Source organism: Microcaecilia unicolor, chromosome 9, assembly GCF_901765095.1.
Source record: "Microcaecilia unicolor chromosome 9, aMicUni1.1, whole genome shotgun sequence".
NCBI classification, from domain to species: Eukaryota; Metazoa; Chordata; class Amphibia; order Gymnophiona; family Siphonopidae; genus Microcaecilia; species Microcaecilia unicolor.
The window spans coordinates 143,206,295-143,230,412 of NC_044039.1; the positions used below are offsets into that span (position 1 = coordinate 143,206,295).

Sequence of the window (24,118 nt, forward strand, 5' to 3'; positions counted from 1 at the left end):
GTCCCACCCTCAAGGAAATGATGTCAGAATAAGGCGGGACACAGAGGGAACGAACGAGCGAAGGGAAGGCTGGTGGAGAGACGTCAGACAGGCAGCGCTTTCACTGACGCGCAGACGTCGGAGGGAGGTAAATTTAAAAGTCTTGGGGCGGGGGGGCATGCGTGAACTGATAGTCTGCAGGGGGGTGCCAGAGACCCTAGGCATGGCCCTGAATGGGGTATGAGTATGTATGGAGAAGTAACAAATATTGATACAGGATATTTTGTAAGAAATAAACTATTAAAAGGGTTTCAAGTATATAAGAGTATAACTGGCAGTGTGTTTTATATCAATGAATATTTGTGAGAGATATTTCCATACACTGCCTCTTGTATGCAAATCTGTCTCATGAATATTCATTGTCAATAGTCTGACAAACCTGACTGACTCAGGTAACTCCAGGACCAGGTTTGGGAACCACTGGGTTATCCTAACTACCATCAGAGGCATACATGGTTGTATAATTAACATAATTTATTTGTATTTTGGTAATAACTGAGAAAATGCTATTAAAAACTATATTATAAAGCATGAAGTTGACTTGGCTAACTTCAGCTGTATATCAGCCAGTAGTAAATAATAGTAATAAACAATATTAAGTGCATTTTTTATAATATATCACTGCATTCCACAAAACAAAAGAAGCAAGTTCTCACAAACCATCTTTCTCTTTTGATCTAGGCACAGGAAAAAAAAGATTTTAAATGCTCCCAGGTTTCAACCTAATTCATACTAAATGTGGGATACAAATGCATAAATGTTAAATAAATAAGTACATAGAAACTATGAATGTGGAGCATCTGATTCTCATGTCTGTTTTAGTGGCCATTTACTCGGAGCAAATAATCTCATTAATACAGGGTATCCCTATAACCAGGCCCTCCAAATGACACACTGATTACAATTTACAACAACTTACTACTCTCTACCTATGAAATGTTATTCCGTTATTAAACCTTCCTTTGTGTACATCCGTATGCTGCACAAGCTAGCATGTTTGCAAATATAAGAGATTAAATAAAAATGCGACCAAATAAAGAACAACATAGATGTAGCAGCTCACAGATTTGCTTTGTTTTGAGTGTGTTGGATGACGGCTGTGCGGGGGAGTGGAAATAGAGATTAACCTAATTGGGTTCTACGTATTGACGTCACTTGGTCTCCGGTCTATTAAACCTCCTTGAAGGTAAAGTAGCAGCAGACTGTGATACCTCCACGCCAGTAGGGGGCTATAGCAATGTGTAGGTAGACATGATGCTGGTCGTAGGCGGCCCACGTGGGGTGGCATAGGCTTAGGGGCTCGTTTGTGAACGCTCACGGTAACCGGCGGCTCTGGGGTATGGCGGAGGTCTTGACCGTTGTCCGAAAGTGTCTGATGGGTTTCCCTGCAGAGGCCAGAGGTGAGGTCACTGCTTACATTCTTCAACTTTGCTGGTCATATAGGTCCCTATAGCGAGTGTATGTTATAAATGTAAGAGCCTAATTAAAGGGGTTCGTTCAATTGAGTGAACTTTGAGACTTTGTTTTTAAGGTTTGGCAAAGCTTGAAAACAAAGTCTCAAAATTTATTTGCCTGTTACGGTACTGCACAAGAAGGCGGTTGAGCTCTATTGGGCACCTTCATTCTCTCTCTCTACCACTGTCCGAGGGCTTTCTACAGCCACAACTAGCGGATTGATATGTCAGGATCCCCCCCCCCCCCCCCAAATCTTGCTGTACTGCTCCAGTTTTGTAACTGGTGTGGTTTGAGAAAATAATGTGTGTTTTGTTTCTAGGTATGAGCTGCAGTCAGCGTGAGGCTTTGTGTTTATTTTGCTAGTAGTTTTTGAGAAATAGATATGTATGTAGTTCTTGTGATAACTTCCGGTGGAAATCTGCTGTGTATCAGCGGCTGCTATTTTCCTATGGGCAGAAGAAGCAACTGTCTTGCCCTTACCCAGCTTAACAGGGCAGGGAGGTATATAATGTAAAGTTCTTAATGCAATATTTTTAAAAATAGGACAAGTGTGGAATGTGTCGTTAACTGACCTATTTGAACCATTAAGTCCTATTTCCTATCAACAAGCTTGACCTCATCTGCCCGTTTGACAGTTGTGTCCTGTGTAAGGGGAAATCATGCTGCTCCTGTGAATAAGGAAGAGTAAGAAACACTTGGATGTCGGCAGACTGAATCATTTAAAAAAAATATATAATAGACTGTTTAAACCTTGAATTTCAAACAGTATAAGCAGGGCAGCTATTGGATAGACAACCCATGCAAGGGTTACTTTTGAAGCCCTATCTCTTCCTTTCTTTTTTAAGCTAATTTTGTTCATAGACTGACACAGAAATGCAGTGTGACATGCCTGGGTGGTTGCCTTGCTTGCACCCTCCACCTGTAGTGCCTTTTGTATTAATTCTCTCTCCATTTTAACAGAGTTGCATGTCCCGGAATATGTGCCATGCCTCAACGCACCTCCATCCCCACTGCAGTTCTTTCGGGAGTGGATATGCCCCAACAGGCCTTGTATAATTCGCAATGCCTTCAATCACTGGCCAGCACTTCACAAATGGACGCTCGCTTACCTCAGGTAGGCACTGATCTTAGGGTCAACAACACTGCTGATAAAGTAGCCATTGTTAAAAAAAGAATTTTGGTTGCACTGCAGGAGAGATGTGATCAGGGGCCATGTTGGAGTAATTCATTGCAGGTGTATAATTCCTTCTTAGCAGTAAGAGGGTGTTGAAGTGTTCAGCTCTGGAGTATACTTTCCTTTTTTGCCAGAATTCTACTAGCATGGAATCCTAAGTTATCAAGTGATACCCTTGGGCTGGCCCTGATTACAGCACCCTACGTGAACCTTCAGCATCATGGCCTGGGCAACTCAAGGCCTTACACCCCCGCAGTCTAGCCTTCCAATCTCTCTTCCCCAGAGTCCAGCATATCCGCTTCCCTTCCCCCATGTGGCCAGCATCTCTTCTTCCCTATTCCCTGTGTCTACTATCCAGCTTTCCCCCTCTTTCCTTCCTCCTGTTGGACCTCTACTGCTGTTGTTGCCACTCTTCCTCTTCTGGGATCAGAGTCAAGTGGATTCAGCGCTGGTGTCGCATTTTTAACCACAGGCCCATAGTCGAGCACAGTTACATCCTGCTTCCCGACTGACAGGGCTTTCTGTTTTGGGGGGGGGGGGGGGGGAAACACAGCAGCGCTTGAGCAAGGGCCTGTGGTTAAAGACCCCACTCCGGCACTGAATCTGCTCCCTTTGGCCCAGAAAGAGGGAGGGAGGGATAGCAGCTGGCGGAAGGGATAAGGAGGGAGATAAAATGCTGTAGCCCTGGTACATTGTCACCCCCAAATGCTGCCACCCTTGTTGGATGCCTAGTCCACATAGTGGCAGGGACAGCATGGAGTATTATGATCCAGCAGAGATGGGCATGAAAGAGGGAAGAGAAAATGGAAATGTAAACATAAAATCATATTGGATCTAGTAACAGGAAAGTGAGAGTGTGCTTCAGAAGCCTTACTAAATAAGCTGATCGAGAGAGAAAATGCAGCACTATTTCTGTTGTGGATCCTCTTAATGAGTACAAGCACCAGATTAGCCCATGGGCACACTATCTATCACAGTGTGCCAGTTGCTTCATTTTGATAAATCCAGGGCTGATGCTTATACAAGAACAAACTGAGGCACTTTCTGTGGATATTGTAGTCTAGAAAGGAGCATGTTGTAATAGGAGCAGACCCACCTGACTTCATTGAGAGCCTAGGTAACTTAGAAGGTAGGATCCTTGAGATCTTTTAACAGTACAGATGTTCTTTGGTCCCTGTGAGGTATCCTGGGTATGGAGATGCACATTGACATCACAGCTGTTAGGAATTTGACTCCCACTCTGTCCAACATTATCGTGACCGAATAGCTGTCTCAGCTGGGAGTAATATTGGTCATGCAGTGTGTGTTTTTGGAATGTCTAGATGTGTAGTAAATCTTAAGTCATAGGATTTTTTGGTACAGGCCCCACACCATTTTGGTGCATGTGTATTTCCTCAGATGCTAGTGTTGGGGGTTTTGGATTTATTCCTGTAGATCTCACAGCTGCTGCAGACACAAACCGTGGCTGCTAGGTTTCAAGGGTTTTCTTGGTTCCTGTTGGAATATGAAGCATTGGAGTGCCTTTCCTGGTATTGGTCTATCACCTGCAAGGTGGTATACATCAGCCAATGGTGCACAGGCATAGTATATTTCTGCTACTTTCTTTAAAGAAGCAACAGTTTGTCTTTCACTCGATGTAACCTGCTTGACAATTTTGACCAGGAAGGTCGTAGGCAGCAAGGAGGTGAGTGTGGCAGTGACTCCAAGTGGCTACGCCGATGCTGTGTACAGGGACAGGTTTGTCATGCCAGAGGAGCGACTCATGCCGTTTGACTCATTCTTGGACATCCTGGAAAAGAAGGCAAAACCACCTGGTGTGTTTTATATACAGAAGCAATGCTCCAACCTGATGGCGGAGTTCTCTGAGCTTGTTGGTGACGTGGAGCCTCACATCCCTTGGATGAGCAAAGCACTAGGTAAAAAAAAAACAAAAACAAATGCTTGAATAATTTCCAATAATGCTGTACAAGAGCCAAAATGGGAGTTTAGTGCTTGAAAGCAGTAGGTGTGGGATTAACTCATGAAGATTCAGCTAATGGTCATTGGGCAGGCGACTCACAAGTACAGCGAAAGAAAAAAATAAATAAATTTGCCATTGTATCATCGTTGCTGTTTTTCATAGATAAAAAAAAAATCAGTAAGTTTTTTTTTTTTTTTTTTTTAAAGTTTCCAAAGAGAATGTAATCAGAAAAATGGGGCGATTATGTGTAAAGAGCTGGTCGTATGGATTGCTTACGTTTGAATCTTTGACAATCTACAAAGGTAGAGAAAGGGAGGTGCAGGCAATGAGTAGGAGCTGAGTTATGCATGTTAAAGGAAAGTATGGAGAGGTGAAATGTGTACATCTGGTCTCACGGTGAAGCAAATGACAGGTTGAGAAATTGGGTCTCTGTTTCATCTGTGCTGCGCACATTTGTGATGTATTTACCTTTTTTCACCTCAGGAAAGAAACCGGATGCTGTGAATTTCTGGTTGGGGGAGGCCACTGCAGTGACATCCTGTACGTAGAGAGTTCCCACAACACTGACATATCTGAGAGATGCAGACTATCAGGTTCTGCATGGCTTTAAAAAGGGTAAAAGGATAAGCTTTGTGGGCATATCAATCTTTCATCTTAGGGGGCTACAATGGGCTCAAATTTAATAGGTCACAAATGACATGAGCTCAGCGATTCCAGTCTTATCCAGATTGCCTTACATATGTAAACCAACATGGAGTAGTTGCAAATGTGAAATGCTTACATCTCGCATGCAGGGTAGGATTGAGGTGCATTAGAGAGTATGGAGGGCTGGGGCCTGATCTTCACTAGCACTGTCAGTATATGTTAAGAATCTGTTAGGTGATATTAAGGCGGTGTCCTTCATGTAGAAACACCTGAAGAACCTCGGATTGCAGGTTAGCAATTTAACCTTTGTTCAGGCATTTCACTAAGAGAACTGATCCTGTTGTGAGAGCACCTCCAGCATTGCCTGTGGTTTTGATCAGAATCTGATGCAAATGTGCTTGAATAAAGGTTTTTATTTCCATTCAGTGTCTGCTTATGCTCCAATTTTGTCTGAGGTCTTGAATAATCTTGTCACAATGCAATATTAACATATGCCAGCTATGTACCTGCACACTTCTGCATTTTAACCAAGTGCCCTGCAGATGTCTTCATACCTAGATTTACTTAGAAACCTTACTTTCTTAATACCCACATTTGCAGTTGGAGCATTCTGGATTCATTTGTATTTGCTGCTGCTGGTTTTTAAACCATATTGTTTTGCCTGAGTGATTGCACTGATTTGCAGTGCCCAGAAACATTTCAGCCCCTTCCAGCAGAGCAGTGGTCACCTCAAATACTCTTCAAAAGAGAAGAAAAAAGGAGAAAGCTTGTCATTCTGAAATGTGAACAGAACAGCTTTGAGCATCTCACTGCAAGAGTCGTACATGGATTTACTATCCAGGAGGGGTGGTGCCCAAAATATGATTTGTACCATTTGTGTGCCCATTTCCAAAGCAGGCAGCATAAAATTTATACAGATTCCTTATCTACTTCAGACTGTTCCCAACGAGTGGGTAATATGATCTCCTTCAGCAGAGGGAGACAGAGAACTACTGACTGACACCTGTATAAGGGACTGTGCAACCCTGACCTGCTCAATATTTCTCAGTCTCCCAGCAACCCAGTCCTTCTTTAATTTTGCTGGGTGTTCAGGTTTTTGGCCCCATTTTAGCGTGGTTCTAAATTTTTGTTCTTTTCTTGGCAAGCTCTTAGCTCCAGGTTTGACTTGGGGGGGGGGGGGGGGGGGGGGATGTTTGAAAAAAAAAATAAAAATATTTCAGTAGAAAAGGAACAGAAGGGAAAGAAGATGGGCCTCTGGCTGTGGCCCCTGCGCCTTGTAGGGGGTGTACACTCTGGTCTCTGGGTCCTTCACCCCCATCCCCTCACTCACCTTGTTTAGTGAGGCCTGTGCCTTGGCCTCCTCCCCTGCCTTGCCTGGGAGGGGTTCCTTGAGGGAATCATGGACTGGAGGTGAGCACCATGTACTATAAAAAAAAAAAAAAATATATATATATATTTTTTTTTAAAGACTGGAACGGTAAGCAGGGAGTACAGTTTAACAACAAAAAAAAGCAATGGCAGTGCGTTTTGGCTCCACTCAGAGTAGCTGCCAGATTCTCTGGCAGGGGAGTATATAGGCAGTGGAACAAGTTTCGCTAGGCACCACTGGGTTGCAGGCTGAGAAGGTTGCCGATTTGCTGCCTGTTCGGCACGCCGTGTGATCTCCACACACATTGGCCTTTGCCACGTCTGTGAAGAGCCTGCAATGCTTCTTGGGGTAGAGACCGCAGTGGTGGGAACGTCCGCCATTTTGTCTTCAGCAGATCATGTGCGAGAATTGGGAGGGACATCCACAGTTTCTTCAGCGTTTTCACCAGAATTTGTCCTCCTGCTGCATCGGGCATATTGCATAAAGCGGGGTCTGCCTAGAGCCCTTGGGGAAGGGGGGGCAAGTGGGCAGTTAAGACTCAGCTGGGTCTTCTGGGGTATCGGTGGTGCTGCTGGTATCCAAGAATGCCTGTTTTGTCCCCGATGATTTGGAGGAGGTGCTGTCCCTGAGGTCACAGCCTATGCTGGAGGAGGAGCACGTTCAAGATGACTCTTGGGATGAGGAAACTCTAGTGGTCCCTCTTTAATGAGAGGAAGTATGAACCAATGTCTGAGACCTCTCTCCTGCCAAGGTTTCCAGTAAAGGGTCGTATTGCTTAACCTTGGCATCAGGTTCCTCCCTGTGTTGCCAGCATAGCTGGTTTCATCCTCGGAATGACTCTTAAGGAATATGCATGACAGAGCTGCATATAGCATGCTGAGTCCTCGACCAAATATGCATATTTTTGTGGGATATCCTGAAAACGAGACAGGCTGGGGTGCCCCGGTTTGAAAGCACTGGGGTAGGGAGAGAACTTTTAGTGCAGGAGGAGCCGAATGCTTCCTGGTAAATGTTTGGATTTAGTCTGGGGCCTTTCCCTAAGGAAGGGTACTGTAGGCTTTATGAGAAGTATGAACTTGTCAGCTTACAGAGAGGAAAAATCTCTAATCATTTTTTTTTTTCTTTTTTCTTTGTTTGCCCCTTTTGCTCATTCTCATTATTACTATACATATTTTCTCTTGATTTCCTTTCCTCAAGTGCATAAAGATCACTATGAAAACTTGTACTGTGTGATTTCGGGAGAGAAACAGTTTCTGCTGCATCCACCAAGTGATCGCCCCTTCATCCCATATGGTACGTAGTCAGCTGAGAAGTTTCTTGTCAAAATGGCTGTCCAGTGCGTTTTCTGGCAGAGACTGTATTCAGTTTGAGATGGTGGCTGAGTGCATGTAATCAGTGATTGAACACCATAATAAGTTTTATTTCTTAGAGAGACTGTGACTTCATATAAGGACTGTAAAGCCGATCTTCATTCCTGAAGCAAAGCCATAGACCTGAGCTGATCTGACTCGCCTTTCAGCAATTCTGTGATTAGTGCATGATTTCTGAAATTTGCTATTACATGCAGCCACTGCTCTTCCTGTTTAGGAATATATTTTCTCATGGCATTCCTGAGTCTAGTCCTATAACTGTGAACTTGTTTTCATTTACAAGCCTCTTTTGCAGTATATCTTTTGTGAAGTATTTTTTCACTTTTTCTCTTCTCTCAGGTGTACTTGAGTCTTAAGTCATAAGATTTTTGTACAGGCCTCGCACCATTTTGGTATCCTATCTACTCTGTATTACAGGAGTATGGCTCCAAAATGGAAAGAAACCATTGAAGCAGACATAGTTGGAAGATGAGACAAGAACTTTTAGTAGTTAAATGATGCCTGACAGAGCTGTTTCAGGTGTAAAACATAGAGGCATATTTTCAAAGCACTTTGGGAGGCTAAGTTCCATAGGTTTCTATGGAACTTTGGGAGGCTAAGTGCTTTGAAAATGAGCCTGATAGTGTATTACAAATAAAAGAATATGAATGAATTTAAAATCATAAGTAAAGATAAAATAAAGGACTGGAGTACCTTTTTAACTATTCAGTTTGTTTATTACTTTGATTAAAATCTTAAATAACATACAATTAAAAAAGTTTAATCAAAATACAGCCCTAAATAAAGAATAAAAAGTAATACAAATTACAAATTCAAGAATCTAAAACAGTATGCAGATTAACTATAAACAGCCTTAGTTTCACAGCCTACTTCAGAAATGCAGCCCTAATTATTTATTATGGGCTCCTTTTACAAAGGCTGATTAGCACACGCTAAATAAGACACCCATTATTTTCCTATGGGTGTCTTATTTAATGCACACTAAATCTGTTGGCACATCTTGGTAAAAGGACCTCTATGTTAATTGATTTTTATTATGATTATATAATTATCTTATGCTTATTTATGATTTTATGTTTTTTGTTCTACAGTGTGTTTTCCCCCGATTACAGTTATTGCCGGGTGAAACACGGCCACGTCTGGCATCGTTTTAATTTAACTACTAATAAAGCTCTTGTCTCATCTGCCAACTGTGTTTGCTTCAATGATTTCTTTCCTTCTGGAATTAGTAGACTGCCTGCCTCTTTGTTTTTTTGGCTCCACAATGGGACATAGGGGCCCTTTTTACAAAGCTGTGGTAAAATTTACCATTACAATGGCTTAACATAGCACTTTACTGTGCGGTAACTGCAGATTTAACACATAACCAGCATTTTCTGTTGTAGATGCCATGTTAAATTTACAGATACTTCGTGGTACTGTGGTCTGCTAAAGTGCCGATTAGTGGGTTTTTTTTTTTTTTTTTTACAGTTCCCTAATCAAAAATGCCTTCCACACCTATTCTCTACTCGTGACACACCCCTGACACAAAAAGCACTTAATGCATGGTTTACCATGTGGTAACTGCAAAAATAATGTAATGCTCTTTAATGTGGTTGTGCACTAGTAGTTACCATGCAGTAAATCGTTGAAGTTCTTAAAGTGACTTAGTAAAGAAGCCCCTTACAATGTTCAAGGCAAGGTCTTGTCAGTGTGACTTATATAGAGCAATATCACTACCTTTCTTGTTTTACTGGTTATCTTTCTCTAAGCAAAATTCCTCGAGTGTGGTATTTTCTGTCGCTAAGGGACACTGGATTTTGTGGATAGTGCTGGTGTAATAGGTCATTCTATTCCAGAACCTGTGGCATAGTTGTCCATCAACCAGAAGGTGGAGATAGCTGAGATATCTCACTCTTGGCATCCAGTCCAGCTGCTCAGTATTTTCTATCTCCAGCAGTAGTTGGACACGCTTTTCAGCCTCTGGCTCTGAGTGATTTGCTCCTAGTCCAGTTGGTTAACTGGTCCCCAGCTGAACTTTCCAGGTGGCTTGAGTCTGCAGAGTCATATCTGGACGTGTTCAGATCCCTGTCTCTGTTGCTCAACTAATGTTATTTCTCTCCCTTCACCTCTCTCCTATTTCTTGTGGAGCTTTACTTTTCCAGCAAAACCCTAAAAGAAAAAGGAGAGGAAAGGATTGCTGGAGAGCATGGGACAGAGTATCAGTCCTGAGCCTTTCTCGTCTGTGGTAAGACTGTGAGACTGGGGAGAGCAGCTGGCAGTGATAAGTCTGACTAAAGTTTGACTCGGAACCACGGCGGAGCAGCTGGCAGTGGTAAATCTGCTCTGAACCACTTGGCTACAACTTCTACTTGGTGCAGGGAAGGGATTCTGACTAACAGCTCTATTTCTTTGATTTATAGAAGATTTTATTGATCATTGCATAGGATAACCAGTCCAAACTCAATGAGAGAAAATACACTTTCGTAACTAATATGAATCTAACATTGGGTATCTAGCAAAGGAACGCACCATCACCAACACAATGCTTTAACAGTAGCTTATGTTACTTCCAACATTTTTAATTTTATACAACAGATCCTCCCTCCCTTCACCTGCCTTGACCCTCCCCCCACCCCCCTCTACCCCCCCCCCCCCCGTCTTCCCATCCTTATCAGTAAAGACTGCTAAAATTACATTTGTTATCCAGTTCCTTTTGTGTGCTTTAAAAAGGGAGCCCATATCTTTTGCCATTTTGGCAAATTTCTCCCTTTCGCCGCAGTCAGTCTCTCCATTTCACATATGTAACTCACTTTAGTAAGCCAACCAATCATTGAGGGTACCTGTGGCCTTTTCCAATTTCAGGCCAAGTGGACTTGGGCCGCCACCAAGGAATGTCTTACCAATCCCCACTGATCAGATGTAAAGCCATCAGGTCTCTGTCCTAATAAAAAGATCAAAGGATGCCACCGCACAGAACTGCCGAGCCATACTTGAAGTCGAGAGTGCCCACCCCTCCAATAGGCCTGTGCCTTAGGACATAGCCACCAGATGTGTCCCATAGTCCCCTCCCCCCCACAATTCCTCCAGCAGCCCTTTGAAACCTGCGTAAACATATGGTGTAATCTAACCGGGGTCAGGTACCATCTATAGAATACCTTTACAGCATTCTCCTGCATGTCCACGGCACGAGAGACCTGCAACAGATTCCTCTCTAAGGTCAGCCATCCCGTCTCCGGTAACGAGAACTGTAGCTCCTGTTCCCACCGTTTTCTATGCAATAGGGATGTTTTGGAGCCTTTCACTAAGTAACTAACAGCTCTATTTCTATGGATACCACGCTCATCCTTCCTGTCTCATCAGCACGCAACCTTGGGGTCACCTTTGACTTCTCCCTCTCCTTCTCTTCACAACCTGTCGTTTCTTCCTCTATAACATCACTAAAATTCGCCCTTTCCTTTCTGAGAATGCAACCAGAACCCTCATCCACACTCTTATCACCTCCTGCTTAGACTACTGCAACATGCTTCTCACAGGTCTCCCACTTAGCCATCTCTCTCCTCTTCAATCTGTTCAAAATTTGGCTGCACGCCTAATATTCCGCCAATGTCGTTACGCTCATATTACCCCTCTCCTCAAGTCACTTCATTGGCTCCCTAGCCGTTTCTGCATACAGTTCAAACTCCTCTTTCTGACTTATAAATGCATTCACTCTGCAGCTCCTCAGTACCTCTCCAAGCTCATCTTTCCCTACACCCCTCCCCGGGAACTCCGCTCGCTGGGTAAATATCTGTTATCTGCACCCTTCTCCTCCACCGCTAACTCCAGACTCCGTTCCTTTTATCTTGCTGCACCATATACCTGGAATAGACTTCCTGAGCCGGTACATCAAGCCTCATCTCTGGCCATCTTCACATCTAAGCTAAAAACCCACCTTTTTTATGCTGCTTTTAACTCCTAACCCCCACTTGCCCGTTCAGAACCCTCACCTTAACCTCTCTTCAACTGTCTCATCCCTTACATGTCCTGTCTGTCCTAACCCTTATCCCTTACCTGTCCTGTCTGTCCTAATTAGATTGTAAGCTCTGTCAAGCAGGGACTGTATCTCCATGTTCAAGTATAAAGCGCTGCGTACGTCCAGTAGCGCTAAAGAAATGATGATTAGTAGTAGTAACAGCTTGAGACGTGCTGCATCAGTGACAGTTGAGGTGAATGGCAACTCCACAGAGGCAGTTGAGCAGTTTTCCCACTATGGACTTGCCAGCCACTGTCGGGGCGTTACAGTGCATGCAAGCCGATGCCGGGGTCTTCGGTCTGGCATGGCTGCTGCGCAGATTGATGCAGGACAGTGCTGGAATGGGTGCCATTTTGTCGTGGCAGTGAGGAGCAGCCTCTGGCTAATCACGTGCAGAGCACAGCCACCATTTTACAGCCTTGGGGCCTGATAGATTATTCAGCTGCTTTACATTGCTCTTGGGCCTGTATACTGAAGCAAAGTCTGTCAGAGTTGCTGCAGGGTGCTTCAGTTTCTCGCCCTGCTGCCCCTCCGGCTCCTAAGAGATCTCGTTTAGATCTCCAGGAGTGGGCAGATGAGGCCATCTCTTCTCCCTCCTTAACTGATGTCTATTCAGAGGAGCCAACATTGAAGGAGGTAGTTTAATAAAGAGAGCTCGGTACTGTGGCGGTGCTTTCCATTGAGGAGCCTCCTGCTTCAATGTCGGGCGTTCCATCTTGGCCTACCAAGAGGGTGCTTGGAGGTCTTTCTAAGGCCTTCCGATTGCATCCAGACATTCAGAACCTGATTACAGCAGAATGGGTCTCACCGGACGTGGGGCTGAGAGTGGGAAGAGCCATGCCTTGCCTCTACCTATTAGTTCCTGAAGAGCAAGATAAATTGCAGCTTCCCAGTGTGAGTTCCCCATTTGCGGTGGTGACTAAGACCAAGAGGGCATTGCCTTAAAAGACCTACAGAAGAAGGCTTGCTGAAATAAGCCTTTGACGTGGCCACTTTGGGCCTTCAAGCGACGGTGTGCACCTCATTTGTGGCAAGAGCAGCAGTCGGCAACACAAGACAGGCGCCATAATGTCCAGCTAGAAGTGGACTTGGTCTACTTGGTGGATGCTGTTTGAGATGTTATGGGATATGGCCCACAGTATGTATTTGGCTGTTACGGCACATTGGCAACTCAGCGGCATTGGGCAGCAGATGTAGCGTCGGTCACGTCTAGTTAAACTGTCCTTTCGGGGCAAATGGCTGTTTGGAGATGATCGTAACTTGGTGAAAGAATTGGGAGAAACTAGTTAGGTGGTTGCTGGAGGAAAAGCTGAAAGCCTGTGGTCATCTGTCTTCAGGGGGCTCTTGATTTTGAGACCAGCAGATGGTACCAGCCTGGTCAGAATTCCTGCTTTCAGGCATGCCAGTCTTCCTTTCATGCAGACAGGAAGTCCCCCTCTGTCAGCTACAGCACCCAGTGCCTCCAAAGCTTTATAACAATGCGAAGCTGGTTCACTCTTCTCTTCTTCTGGTGGGAGGATGTCTTCAGGAGTTTTAGGAGAGTGGGGCAAAATCAGACCAGTGGGTTCTGGATATTCTTACAGAAGGTTATAAGTTGAAGTTCTCTTGCCTGGTTCCTCTCTTCTTGCAGCCTCCTTGTCGAAAGGGAACCGAGATGGTCAAGGTTAAGGCCGTTGTGGAATCCTTGTTTTGAGGAGGAAAGAAGAAGTAAAGTTTCCTCTTCAGTGATTTCGGAAAAGGAGGCAGGGGTAGGAGGGGTGGAGGAGAGCTGGTTGTGAATTCAAGTTTAATCTTGTGAACCTTATCATGAAAGTATTCAGCCAGAGTCTGGGGAGAAATTGAAGGGGGAGTTGGAGGAGAAGGCACTTTGAAGAGAGAGTTCAGTGTGGCAAAGAGACGACAAGGCAAGAGAATTTGTCAACTGGATGTAATAGTCCTGTTTGGCAAGTAGGAGAGCAGATTGGAAGGAGGTCAGCAAGAATTTGAAGTGTATGAAGTCAGCATGGGCACGAGATTTTAGCCAAAGGAAAAGACTTCAAAAACCGGAATGGCAGGTTTAGTATATCTTACTGCTCTTGTCAACAGTTCCTCTTACTATCATCGGTCTGAAAAACCACTATTTCCAATTTTTTAATACTGTGCTATTTTTATAACTTTATCTTAATAACTGTCCTAATATGACTCAAACAAAACATTCCCAGTGCGACTTTTACTTTAATCCAAAATGCACTAATATATATTTTAAGCACTCGTCTAAATGACCATCCCAGTGGGGCTAGTTTTCACCCGATCAGAGCTTCTACAGGGATTGCTGTATCCAAAAAGAATTTCAGATATCTCGGCAATAACTCCAGTATATCTAACATGCCGTGAACTGCAGCTCTATTGAAAGAAAAAGTTTTTGGCACAATCTACATAAGTATTGCCAAACTGGGACAGACTGAACATTCATCAAAGCCAGCATTCTGTTTCCAACAGTGACCAATCCAGGTTACAAGTACCTGGCAAGATCCCAAAACAGTAGAATACATTTATGTTGCTGATCCTAGAAATAAGCAGTGGATTCCCCCCCCCCCCCCCCCCCCAAGTCCATTTTAATAATGGCTTATGGACCTATCCAAACCTTTTCTTAAACACTGCTAAGCTATCTGCTTTTACTACATTCTCTGGCAACGAATTCCAGAGTTTAATTAGATGTTAAGTGAAGAAATATTTTCTCAGCTTCATTTTAAATTTGCTACTTTGTAGCTTTATTGCATGCCTCCTAGTCCTAATATTTTTGGAAAGAGTAAAGAAGCGATTCATGTCTACCTGTTCCACATTATTTTATAGACTTCTATCATATCTCCCCTCAGCCATCTTTTCTCCAAGCTGAAGGGCCCTAGCCGCTTTACCCTTTCCTCATAGGCAAGTCGTCCCATCCCCTTTATCTAATTCTACTATATCTTTTTTTGAGATGCTATGATCAGAATTGCACTCAATATTTGAGGTGCAGTTGCACCATGGAGCGATACAAAGGCATAACGTCCTCATTTTTGTTTTTCATTCCTTTCCTAATAAAACCTGAGAATTGGCAGTTCAGGTTGCACCAATTTCATGCTATATTGGATAGATTGGAGTTATTGAAGCATTTGAATTAGGCAGCCAGTAAGTTCTAGTACATTCAGTTTGTGTAATTTTAAAAACGTTCTGGTACATGTCTGTAAATCAGTGCTTCAAATGCCTCAGGGTTGTCGGTTAAATATACATGAGGCAAATTTGCAGACACTTGGTATCCAATGTATGCAAATATGCATATTCATTGGGGATATCCTGAAAACCTGACTAGATGTGAGATCCTCAGGACAGGCTTGGGAAACCCTGCCCTAAATCCAAGTTGGGGGACTCTTAAGCTAGCTATCTTCTTGTTCTTGTCCGTACTGGAAGTTCATTAGTGTAAGCTTCTGTGCTCTTTCCTCCAGAATTCTACCAGCCAGCTACATACCACGTATCTGAGGATGGCACTTTCCAAGTGGTGGATGAGAAGGATGCAGAGAAGGTAACTTTGCTAGCACCTCAGCTGGGACTAAATGCCTGCTAAGTCCCTGACAGGGGGATGATCAGAATGCTCTAAAAATAGCATTGGAACAGCGCGGGGCTATACCGCCCCCTGTGATCAGAGATGACAGCATGCAAATTGAAGCACACTTTTATTTCTGATTTATGGGGTAAAAGTACAGGATGATTGTAAATCCTCCCGTGTTTGTTTGACAGGGCTATCAAAAGCCCAGACCTGTGAAACACAGGGGCTTCCTCCAATTGCATGGCCCTGGTGGCCTAATACCCCCCCCCCCCCCCAACACACACGGGGGGGGGGGCGGGGCTGGCGATCTGGTGAATCTCCGGCCCCCCCCCCCCCCCCCCCCCCAGCCTGGTTGTCTCGCGGCCCCCTAATCCCTCCCCTGCACCTTTTGTGGTGGATGAGAGAGTAGCATACTCCCTCCTCTTTAGCACCATCTTCAAAATGGTGGCACCCAGTTTATCCTGGGATGTGCTGGGTGGGGCTTCCCACCCATACAAGGGAGAAATTCCCTTATATGGTAGGGTAACCCCCACCCAGTGCATCCTAGGATGGAATGGGAAGGGCTGGATGCCCCTATTTTGAAGGCGGCATTGAAGAGGAGATAGTGTGTTACTCCCTCCACCACCGGAAAGGTTTGGGGGGGGGGGGGGGGGATGAGGGGGCCACTAGACAACCAGGTGGGGGGGTTTGGGGTTGTGGCCCACTAGGTAACCAGGGCCTTATTTGTGGGGGGGTAGGGAGGCTGGAGATTCACCAAATCTCCAGCTACCCCCCCCCCCCCCCCCCCAATGGCCTTGTATCGCTGGTGGAATGGGGGACTCAGACTCTGGCCCTGTTTGGGGGAGATGCAAATGCATGCTGGACAGAGCTTCCCAATGCTCCACAAACCCTAGTGGCAGGTTTGCTGCAAGAGCAGTGCCAATGCTAGGCGTGCTGCCCGCTGAGCATTGGGGAGGAATAGGTAATGCCCTGTTTAGCATGCATTTGCATGCTCATTGCGTTCAGAGCAGGCGAGCGCATTGTTGCACACGCTTGCCAACTCATCAGGCAGAAGCAAACATGGGCACTAGTACGGTGCTATTGTAGCACCCACATTTTGCTTCTGATTAGCCCATGAGTTTGGTTGTTGATTTAATGTTTGCATCCTTATGATTGAACCAGTGCAGAAAGAAGAGGCAATGAGTGTGTATTGTGTAGTACACTTGTCTCTGCTGACATGAGTTGTATGTCATCTGTGGCAGTTGTCTAGCCCTTGCATCGTTCCCTCTGCTGCCACTTCTCCTGCTGCCATATCACTTTTGTCTTAACTTGTCTTGTGCTTTTCCTTTTCATTGTTTCTTCTGTTTGCAGGTACCTTGGATCCCACTTGATCCTTTGAACCCAGACTACGTGAAATACCCAGATTATGCACAAGCGAAGGCTTTACGGTGTACAGTGAAGGCAGGCGAGATGCTCTACCTCCCTTCCCTCTGGTTCCATCATGTCCAGCAGTCTCATGGATGCATAGCTGGTAAGAGGGGAGGCAGCAGCAGATGGGTCCATACTTGTTACTGCTGGGAATCTAGTGTTCCTGAGACACATTTCCTAGTAAGTGCTGTGACTGAAGGCACTTGGGACAGGCCTTGTGGTTGTTATACTTAATCTTCCTCAAACAAAAGCTCGGCACAAATAACGTGCATAAGGGTAATACAATTTACCTAGGTGACCAATCTGCTGTAGGGCTTCTGTCTTCACAGACAACTATCAAGTAATTGAAGTAAATCCCCTAGTGTTGTCAGGAAGGTTTTAGGTACATAGGTGGATGGGGCAATGTATCTAAAAACAAAAGACTATATTGTAATGATGGGCTGCACCTCACTTTGGTAGGAAAAAAATCCTTGGTGAGAATTGACTGTTTTTAGGTGTTTAAACTAGAAGGTGAGGGTGGCATATGGAGCGTGGTCACCCCCAGCTAAAGACAAGATGTGACGGTAGTAAAGAAAAAAAATAACGAAAACAGTCTTAGCAAATCACTTCTTACCACTGCCACTGAAATGTAGCTGGAAAGCAATGACCACAAATGCTCGCAGTGTAAGCAAAGTTCTTGATCTGCAAGCCCTGATGTTAGAGGCAGATCTAGACATTGTTGCTATCGCAGAGACATGGTTCACTGATTCCCATGAATGGGATGCAAATATACCAGGCTATAATCTATTTAGGAAGAGTAGAAATGGTCGTAAAGGTGGAGGAGTAGCTCTGTATGTGACAATATTGCAGCGACTGAAGTGCCAGGGGCCTGGGGAAAGGAAAAGGCAATATGGATCACCTTGACAACAGTTGATGGAACCTTTGTCCACATGAGTGTTGTCTACAGACCTCCGACACAATTGGAGGAACTAGATCTGGTTACAAATATACCCAAAAGTTGAAAGAAAAAAAGATGCAGTTGCTGGGAGACTTCAACCTAAAAAGAGAAAAGGGGGGGGGGGGGGGGTGGAACTACAAAATCAGAAAGGAAAGCAAGGGAGGGGAGAGGAAAAGGACAGAGAGTGCTGAAAACTTGCGTAGTCAGGGTCATTCCCACAGCCTCAATATAGAGGGGAGGAAAGGGAGGTTAAGAGAATGCATCTGAGAATAAGAGGTTTTCAACTTGTAGGGAGGTTTGATGGTGAAGCGATAGTGGTAGTTTGTTCCATTGTTCCAGTCCCTGTATGGAAAAAAATAGCTTTTCAAGTGTGTTTATGCCTGATGTCGCAAAAAGATGGGATGACCAACAGATTTTGGGACAACAAATGACACATCTGAGAGCTATGGGATCAATAGCCATGAAAGAGCGGTTCATTTATGTAAGGAGAGTAAATGAAAGCAAGAAAAAAAAAAAAAAAAAAGGAAATATACGGTTCTCCAAGCAAATGGCTGAGAAAATAAAAGGCTAAAGAGTTGGCATTCATCAAGTACAGGAAAAACTCAAGAAGAGGAACACAGAGGAATACCAGATGAAACTGAAAGAACCAAGAGAGATATGTCTGGTAAAAGCAGAAGAATAAATGGCTATAAATGTAAGGAGGGGTGACAATTTTTTTCAGGTATATTAGTGAAGGGAGGAAGACTAAAAATGGATGAGGAAAAAGCAAATGTGCTAAACAAGTACTTCTGCTTTGTGTTCTTGGAAGAAAATCCTGGAGAAGGACCCCGATTGACTGACAAAGGTACTTATGAGAATGGAGCGGATATAACACCATTCATGGAAGAAAAGTGTTTATGAATAACTGGAAAATTTGAAGGTGGACAAAGCCATGGGACTGGAGGGGATCCATCCCAGGATATTGAGGGAGCTCAGCTCAGGTTCGGGCGGATCCTCTTAAAGATTTGTTTAATAAATCCTTATAGACGGGGGTTGTTCCATGGGAATGGAGAAGAGCGGATGTGGTCCCTCTTCACAAAAGTAGTGACAGAGAATATGGTGGAAACTACAGGCTGGTAAGCCTCACTTTGGTTATTGGAAAAGTAATGGAAGTGATGCTGAAGGAAAAGATAGTGAATTTGCTGGAAACTACAGGCCGGTAAGCCTCACTTTGGTTATTGGAAAAGTAATGGAAGTGATGCTGAAGGAAAAGATAGTGAATTTCCTGGAATCCAATCAGTTAAAAGATCCGAGACAAAATGGTTTTACTAAGGTAAATCATGCCAAATGAATCTGAATTCTTTGGGTGACCAGAGGATTGAGGATGTGCGCTAGATGTAACCTACTTAGATTTGACATGGTTTCTCATAGGAGGCTCTTGAATAAACTTGACAGGCTGAAGTTAGGACCCAAAGTGGTGAACTGGTTGACAGACAGATGCCAGAGGATGATGGTTTAATAGAATTCACTCAGAGGAAGGAAAGGTGAATAGTGGAGTGCCTCAAGGATTACTGGGGCCGATTTCTGCTCAATATATTTGTGAGAGACATTTGTCAAAGGGTTAGACGGTATGGTTTTCCTGTTTTACAGATGATACCAAGAATTGTAACAGAGTGGACACCCCGGAGGGAGTGGAATACATGAAAAAGGATCTGCAAAAGTTAGAAGAATGGTCTAATGTTTGGCAATTTAAAATTCAATGCAAAGTGATGCACTTAAGGAGTAGAAATCTAAGGGAGATGTATGCGTTAGACGGTGAGAGGCTGATATGCACAGACGGGGAGAGGGATCTTGGGGTGATAGTATCTGAGGCTCTGAAGCCAACGAAACAGTGTGACAAGGCGGTGGCCGTAGCCAGAAGGATGCTAGGCTGTATAGGGAAAGGTGTAAATAGCAGAAGAGTCATTGGTGAGGCCTCACCTGGAATATTGTGTTCAGTTTTGGAGGCAGTATCTTGCTAAAGATGCAAGAAGACTTGAAGTGGTCCAGAGGAAGGTGACAAAAATAACACGTGAGAAGAGGCTGGAAGACCTGAATATGTATACCCTAGAGGAGGGACAGGGGAGATATGATACAGATGTTATAAATACTTGAAAGGTATTAATATAGAAACAAATATTTTTCAGAGAAGGGAAAATGGTAAAACTAGAGGACATGAATTGCGGTTGCAGGGTGGTAGACTCAGGAGTAATGTCAGAAAATTATTTTTTATGGAGAGGGTGTTTGATGCCTGGAATGCCCTCCCAAGGGAGGTGGTGGAAAAAAAACTGTGGCGGAATTCAAAAAAGTGTGGGATGAACACAGAGGGTCTCTAATTAGAAAATGAATGGTATATATAAAAAAAAAAAAAGGGTTGCATTTGTGTTTGCATGTCAAATGGTGCTTAGAGAGCAACTCTGGCTGCGTCAACTAAGGCCAGTACTTGGCTGGCTTGTACAGTCTGAGTTCCGCATATAGCAATTTGGTTGTAGGATGCGTTAGAGAGAGCTTTGACAAACTCCAATAATTTGGAATGTGAGGACAGTGCTGGGCAGACTTTTATGGTCTGTGTCCCGCAAATAAGACTGATTTGGATAGGCTGGAGTGGGCTTTGACGGCAACTCCAGTAGTTGGTACATAAGGACAGAGCCAGGCGGATTTCTACGGTCTATGTCCTAGAAACACCAAAGAAAGACTATGATCAAGTAAATAATGTTTGTTGATATAATCTTGAATTGATAATGAATATGACTGTTGGGCAGACTGGATGGACCATTCTGGTCTTTATCTGCTGTCACTCACTTGCTATGGTAAGGCCAGCTCGCTGTATATTCTAAATCTCTTCCCAGTTTGCATCACTTAAATAGGTGAATGAAGTCACAGACTGAAAAGATTCCGAATTTTTATTTGGTTGAATCCCAAGGACTCTGTAAGCAGTTGTTCGTTGTAACATCCAGGCCTTTAGTTACTCTACACAGAAACGTATATTCAGGGACAAAGGGTCATGATATAAAGTTGGGAGGAAGATTTTGAGGAAACATGAGGAATCACTTACTGATAGAGTAGTAGATGCCTGGACTAGAGGTTATAGCAACAAAAACTGTAACAGAATTTAGACAAGGCATAGTGTAAAGGCATGAGTGGAGGTAAAAGGTGGAAAAAATAATAAAGGCAAGAGTATTGTTAGTCTAGTTATATGGAACTTTGGAGAATATGAGCCAGTATACAGAGCATGGCACCACAACTGCATCAGGCATCCAAGAAAGACTGGGTAACTGGCATAGATGAATCATGGTTACAACCCTAACATAATGGGTACAGGGTGACAAGGGATCTGAACAGTTCTTGCTTATTTTGTTAGCTGTTTGAATTGTTACAAAGCTTGTTGGTTAGACATAGACATAGGAATGGAACTGGGTGCTTAAGTATGGGACTTGTAAGAACCCAAAAGGCAGTACCTGGAGAGGATTACCAGTGGAGGAGGTGGTTATTTCCCTGTCCAACTGAATGTAAGTTGCTCTTGATGGCAATGGAAGGTGAAATGACTCAAGGGCAGAGAGAACACTTCTTGGTTTAAGTATTAGGCATTTATTTGGTTATCTACTGAAAGTGGTAAAAAATGAGAGAGACAACTAGACAAGTTCTGACAGCATATTAGGACCAATGTTCTGTCTAAAGCATCTAATGTGGGCATGGGAAGGAATAAGTGACATAATAATATTGCTCATCTGTAACAGATATTTTCCGTAGACATCAGAATTGATAAGGCACTCAAGTGATTGATGTCATCTGATGGCGCTGGGACAGAACTACTTTCCTAGAGCTTTAGTGTAAAGTTCAGATTATGTGTTGCCTTTCCCATGTGTAGCGGTCGTCTCAGCAAATTGTAAAGCTCAAAATAACGAGCCAACTCTTGGAGGTAGGAGGGACTTTTTACCTTATTAAAGCTGCTGTCTTTGGAAACAGGTGAACAACAATGTTTTTCCTTTTGACAAGTAGGACTGAGTCAGACACAAGTGGTGGTTCCCAAGCTTAGCGCTTTTCAGCGTTGAATTTTCTTAGTCTTGGTCAAAGGCTAGAGTTATTTCAGGAGGACACATTGGTCAGCACCACTTGACCAAAGGCACTGGCCTATCCTGGAGCCTGGTTCAAACAAACAATGTGCAGCGAAGAATGAAGAGGACCAGGTAGCTACTTTGCAGACTGTATTGAGTGAGGTAGATTTCAGCAAGGCCGCTGTGGCTGCCGTAGCTCTAAACTGTTGAGACTTGACTTTGGAACGGAGAGAAATATCCGTTGCCGTACAAAACGTGAGCCATTTTACTAGAGTTTTTTTTTTTTTGCAACTGTCATACTAGTTTTATTAAGATTAAAGGAATGTAAAGTTGTGGAGACTTTCAGGTTGTTTTAGTTCTTTTCAAGTAGCAAACAAGAATCGCTTTACAATCTAGAGTATGAAGAGCAGTGAAATGAGGCTTCAGAAGTCTTAGGTAAAAACTTGGAATATGTCCAAAGAATGACACTGGTGATAAACGAAGTATATAGTTCGTACGTCATTAATGCTTTACCGCCACTTACCCTCTTGGCTAAAGTGAGTGCATCTAGGAAGGTCACTTTTTTCAAATTAAGAATTTTGAGATGCCCATTAGAGTGGTTCAGAAGGAGCTTTCATGAGTGAAGCAGTCCTAAGGCACAGGAAGCTTCTGCAGTGGAGGGTTTAAACGAAATAGGCCTTCATGAAGCAAGCAACCAGCTGTGATTGTAAAGCTGGAAGTTTATCTACTGGAGCAATTGCACTGAGATTTACTTGGATGGAAGAGATTTGAAGGCAAGATGTGGTTTACGTAGTGTAGAATCGTTGTAGGAGAACATGTAATAGGGTCATGGCCATTTGTAGAGCACCAGAGTGAACATATTTCCACTTAATAGCTGCTTGAAAGCATGTTTGCTTTTCATGATGTCCTGAAAGGGCTGCGAAATACAAGAGTAGGAACTAGAGAATACTCAATTTCCAAGCCGTGAGGGCCAGAGGTCTGGTTGAAGGAGTTGGCCTTCCCAGCTTGTGATCATTGTTTGGAACTGGAGCAGCTTGCAAGGAGGTAGAACTGCAAAGTTGTGAGAGAACAAGCTCTGTCAAGGACAGTAGGGTACTATAAGAATAATTGCACAATGATTTTGCTGGAATTTTGCTCTTGGTATGAATGGAATTGGAGGGTAAGCCTAAAGAAATGACCGTGACCACGGAATTGCCAGCACATCTGCTGTGATAAGTAGGGGAGAGAGAATGAAATGGTAAAAAGGAAGTTTTGTATTCTGTTCGCTGGCAAAGAGGTTGATTTGAGATGTTCCTCAAACTTGAAAGGTTTTTTTTTTTGGTCATGTGACTAGTCCCTTATGAAATAGGAATATCTCCTGAGATGGGGGAGGAAGGGAGGTAAAGTCTCTCTTTTTTTTTTTTTCTTTCTTTTCCTGATTGTATTTCAAAGATGTTTTCTTTGTTCTTACACTCCTGGCTTTTTGTTTCTTGAGGTCCCCTTGGATTTTGAACTTTTTTTTTGTGACTTTTTGATGTGATTTCTGTTTATATTACTTTGTAAAATTTGATAAAGATAAAAAGAAAGCAAGCTGTCTCCAAGGTTGATGAAGTGGGAAAAGTTCTCTGAGTGTTCCTGAATAGAAACCATAAGCAGCAGAAAGCATTCCAAGGCTCTGCCTTGATCCTTCTCTTTTTTTCTTATTTATGTGCAGTGAACTTTTGGTATGACATGGAATATGACATCAAGTACACGTACTTCCAGCTGCTGGATTCTCTCACACAAGCACTGATGCATTCTTGAAGGACTGGAAGCTGTGGTATATGAAGACAGCAGTTTTCCTCTGATTTATTGATGCAATCAATTTCCTATTTTATTTATTAGGAATTATTAACTGCCTTTATGCAGAGATTACCTAAGGTGGTGTACAGAAGGAACAGTTTAACATACAAAACTTATAATTTTGTTAACAGCATAACAGTAGTAAAATAACCAAGAATAAACAAATACAATAAATGAGGTAAACTTGAAAACAGTAATTTGAAACCTAGTAATAGTAAATCTCTGCTTAAAACTCACCTCTTCAATGCTGCTTTCGGCACCTAACCTTTTGAGAAATATAGTATGCCCCCCCAATCTATCTGCCCTATCAGA

General features: G+C 43.5%; 1 protein-coding gene across 3 annotated transcripts; it reads left to right on the forward strand.

Moving 5' to 3' along the window:
• Positions 1-1,293: 1,293 nt before the first annotated feature.
• On the forward strand, positions 1,294-23,990 carry JMJD7 (jumonji domain containing 7). 3 transcript variants are annotated; one of them, XM_030214456.1, is made up of 8 exons: positions 1,294-1,439; positions 2,455-2,608; positions 4,331-4,584; positions 5,112-5,168; positions 7,840-7,935; positions 15,468-15,544; positions 16,919-17,078; positions 23,679-23,990. In XM_030214456.1, exons 1-8 carry the CDS (start codon positions 1,379-1,381, stop codon positions 23,765-23,767), a joined length of 948 nt encoding a protein of 315 aa, XP_030070316.1. In that variant the 5' UTR covers positions 1,294-1,378; the 3' UTR covers positions 23,768-23,990. The 3 variants fall into 3 exon arrangements, with proteins under 3 accessions (XP_030070316.1, XP_030070317.1, XP_030070318.1); XM_030214458.1 differs by having other exon boundaries at positions 1,351-1,439; positions 4,335-4,584; XM_030214457.1 differs by lacking the exon at positions 5,112-5,168.
• Positions 23,991-24,118: the final 128 nt, after the last annotated feature.